This window comes from Papaver somniferum, chromosome 5 (assembly GCF_003573695.1).
Source record: "Papaver somniferum cultivar HN1 chromosome 5, ASM357369v1, whole genome shotgun sequence".
Taxonomy (NCBI): domain Eukaryota; kingdom Viridiplantae; phylum Streptophyta; class Magnoliopsida; order Ranunculales; family Papaveraceae; genus Papaver; species Papaver somniferum.
The window spans coordinates 91,100,975-91,104,803 of record NC_039362.1 but is presented as its reverse complement, the minus strand read 5'-3'; the positions used below and the strand labels follow the sequence as shown (position 1 = coordinate 91,104,803).

The following is a 3,829-nucleotide window of genomic DNA, read 5'->3' as shown; positions in this document are numbered from 1 at the left end:
ATCGACGATTAACGTCGATGTTGCGATGTTGACGAGAAGAAGATGAAGAGGAAGAGGAGGAAGAAGATAAAGAAAAAAAAAATCAGTTTTGAAACTGATTTTAGGTTTTAAATTAGATTTTAATTAGGATTTAATTAGTGGGTAGTGGGTTAGATTAGTGGGTTATTAGGGTTAGTTATAACCTTAATTAGAATAAGGGCAGATTAGTCTTCCCAAATCTTTTAAGACACCCCTTATAATGTAGGGGTAGACATTTGTATCACAAAGTAGTCCCTCATTCTTTTTGAGTAGTCCCAAAAAATCGTTCCAAAAAAACAGGTTTGGCCCTAGACAGAGAAGTAAAATGTTTCAGCTCTCCAAGACTGTCTCTGCCTCTACCTATCATACGATCTATCTATTTGATAGAACGAGAATTATATGCGTAGAGTCACACTCGAATCAAACCCTTCTCGTTTTTTAAGCTTTTGCTATTTGGAAACTAAGTTTGTCCAAGTGTTGAAAGTAAGTTTTGTACAACAGTAACTCTGTTTTGGTTTTTCAATCTTATTTTTCTTCTTCTTTTTATATGACCTTTCTTCGGCATAAAACATACTGTAATACGTAGTCATTTTCCTAACTCGAAATAAAACATAACTAATAGATATAATATGTTGATCTTGTTAACCTAAGACCCGCGCATTTGGTAAGATATTTGGCAAAACATTCGACTAAATTTTGTCACCTTCACGAACTTATATATAATCAATTATAAATTCAGCCATCCAAACAAAAAATACAACGGCGTCAGGCCAGCTTTAGTCACTGTAAAACCACGTCACAGTTAACGTGGATACACATTCAACGAAACTACGATGATACACGTGCCACAAACACCCGATTCAACCAAACGGGTACTAGAGTTCGTGTGAATGGGAATAAGTCTGAGTTGATGAGGAGGAGTGGGTATATACGGTAAATGCATAATGCGTGTACTACTTAATTAATCATTATCTCCCTTATCTTATTCCTAGACTGCAGTGCAATGTCTTCTTTAAATTGGGCAATTTCGTCAAACTTTCAATTATGACCAAAACAGAGAGTAAAGTCAGCTCTCCACCATAACGAGATCACTGTAGAAAAGAAGAGAAGATTATGGAAGAAAAATCACTTGATATTGTCTTGGTTCCACTGGGTGTGCTACTGATGGTTATATATCATACTTGGCTTTTCTTCACTATCCTTCACCAGCCTAAACGTACCGTTGTGGGCCTTAACGCTCTTAGCAGGAAAAGATGGGTTTCCTCCATGATGTCTGTACGTCTCTATATCTCTCACTTTCTCTCAAGATTAAGGTTTCAATTTCGTTATGCTAGCTATATCTTTATGTTAATCAATTAGTTTTCATGATCATGAATCAATTGAAACTAGTTATTGGTGTTGATTTCCCGATATGATCATCTTGACCTTGAGGCTTGAGTAACATATATTGCCACCTACCATTCAAATCTCAAATCTCCACCACCACCACAAGGTGGTGGCGGTCATTTTTGTAAATTGTTATTCTATTGAACTGATGATGATGCAGAAAAATGTAATCATGAAAGTTAAGCGAGTTTAAGGAATGAATTAATTTAATAAAAGAGTTTCATAAGCATGGTTATTACGTGTAGAAAGTATCACTGACCCACCACGTAGGCCCTGACCCCCTGAGGATAACAAAGTAAGTTCAACACGTATGTTAGAAAGCAGAATTTTGTGGATGCTTGCTTGATACTTAGGTAAAGCCGTAAAAGGTACCAAAGTACTCACCGTTTAGCCCTTGGGCACAAAAGAAATAAATTGTTTTATATTGGATTACACCACCGGTATTACTGCCCGGCCTGCTGGTCGGGGACTCAGGCGGACCTAGGTCTACCGATGAGTTTGGTTTGCATAAAGAACATAATGTACCAACATTGCAAATGTGCAGAAGTACTATTTTGTTCATCCACTTGCTTATGTGTACTATAGTATAGGCGGTCGTTGAGTTTTGCATCAGTGTCATATCTCCGGTCTCCTAGTAGGCCACTAGAATAGTTCACTATTTGAATTTATTGTAGTTAATTTGCTTATGACTTGTAGGATCCAAACAAGAACGGCGTATTAGCTGTTCAAACAATAAGAAACAGCATAATGGCATCGACGTTACTAGCAACAACAGCAATCACAATGAGCTCAATCATTGGGGTGTTTGTGAGCAGCACAACAGATACTAAAACATCAGCCTTGATTTACGGCAACACAAGCCGTCTAGCTTTCTCCATCAAATACTTCGCAATCTTGGTCTGCTTCCTTTTTGCTTTTCTCTGCAATGTGCAGTCAATCAGGTATTATGTTCATGTTAGTTTTATGGTTTCGTTACCAGCAACAAGGGACGAATCGATTGATTATATTACAAGAAGTTTAAACAGGGCAAGTTACTTTTGGTCAATTGGATTGAGAGCATTTTACATATCATTTCCTCTATTCCTTTGGATATTTGGACCAATACCCATGTTTGCTTGTTGCTGTATCTTGTTAAGTGTGTTGTATTTTTTAGATACAACTAGTAGTATCACTAGAGAACTACATAGCCACCACATGAAACATGATGATGATCTTAAGATGAAAGACAGTGTTGAGTTATCACAGCTAACTCTTGTGTAAGCATTCATCCAACTATTGATTATTGTAACAAATTAAATCATATGTATTCTTTTCCGAATTCTGAATAAAATTTATAAAATGAGGTTCTATATTGTCATATATTGATATGGAACCTGTTACACTAGAGAAGATGCATAAACATGTGACACATCTTTTGTGCATTCAGCTGCCAATGAATAAAAACGGCCACGTTCTTCCAACTTCTCATAGGTTCAGAGTGATCTTGTTATAATGAAGAGGGAAGTGTTGTTCATCCTTGTGAATCCTCATCTATATATATATATAGGGCGTCATGCCAGTAGTATTGAAGTAAAGATGTTAAAGAAGAGGATCAGTACTCAGTAGTGCATAAAATACTAGTTCCTCTGGCAGCTCTACCCCCAACATGAAATAAAATTGCATGAAATTCATGTTTAAACACAATATACCACAGGTGTTTTTCTGATCAGGGAAAAAACAAAAACAGGTGACTTTCGGAACTCGGATCCCTGAGTGATTAGTGGTTGAGTCATCCATCTAATGATATCAACAGATTGTAAATAAAACTGCAAAACTGCAGTTAAGATGAAGTTAGATACTTATATATTTAGCAAGAATTGAAGTAAAGCGCAACGATTTCTAGACCTGAATCAGTTTAATGCATACAGTTATATCACACTGACATATCACCTGTTTATGTAGGGCTAACTAATTCATACACATCATGTCAGCTTCTTCTAATTCCCATGTGAAAGATCAGTCCTATAGTTAGTGGGGAGCGTGATTTATCCTTTACCGTCCATTGTTTCTAGCTAGTGCAACCTACGAAAGTTAGATATAGTGAAGATTATTGCAAGATAAGGCAGAAATGACATTGGCGATCATGATCAAATAAGTCTATCAACAATATTTGAAGAAAACCTACTCTATATCAGCAATTTTATGCATAAAATCTTAAGTTTTTTGCTCAAAAGTAAGATAAAGAGTTCAAACTAACATGATAATAAATATCTTAGTGGAAAACCAATATGATAGTAGTAGTAGAAGCTGAGTAGCGTGTGTATATATATGGGTATGAGATTCAAGCGTATCATAATGTGATGACAGAAGCATAGAGAGCACGCATGAGTGAGATGCAGGGGGAGAGAGGCTCCATAAATGCAAGCATTTCATCATCTGTGCTCTC

The 3,829-nt window shown here is 36.4% G+C and overlaps 1 protein-coding gene across 1 annotated transcript; it reads left to right on the top strand.

Annotated features, from left to right (window-relative positions):
* The first annotated feature begins 995 nt into the window (after positions 1-995).
* On the top strand, positions 996-2,763 carry LOC113282193. The gene is made up of 2 exons (XM_026531159.1): positions 996-1,293; positions 2,101-2,763. Exons 1-2 carry the CDS (start codon positions 1,132-1,134, stop codon positions 2,662-2,664), a joined length of 726 nt encoding a protein of 241 aa, XP_026386944.1. The 5' UTR covers positions 996-1,131; the 3' UTR covers positions 2,665-2,763.
* Positions 2,764-3,829: the final 1,066 nt, after the last annotated feature.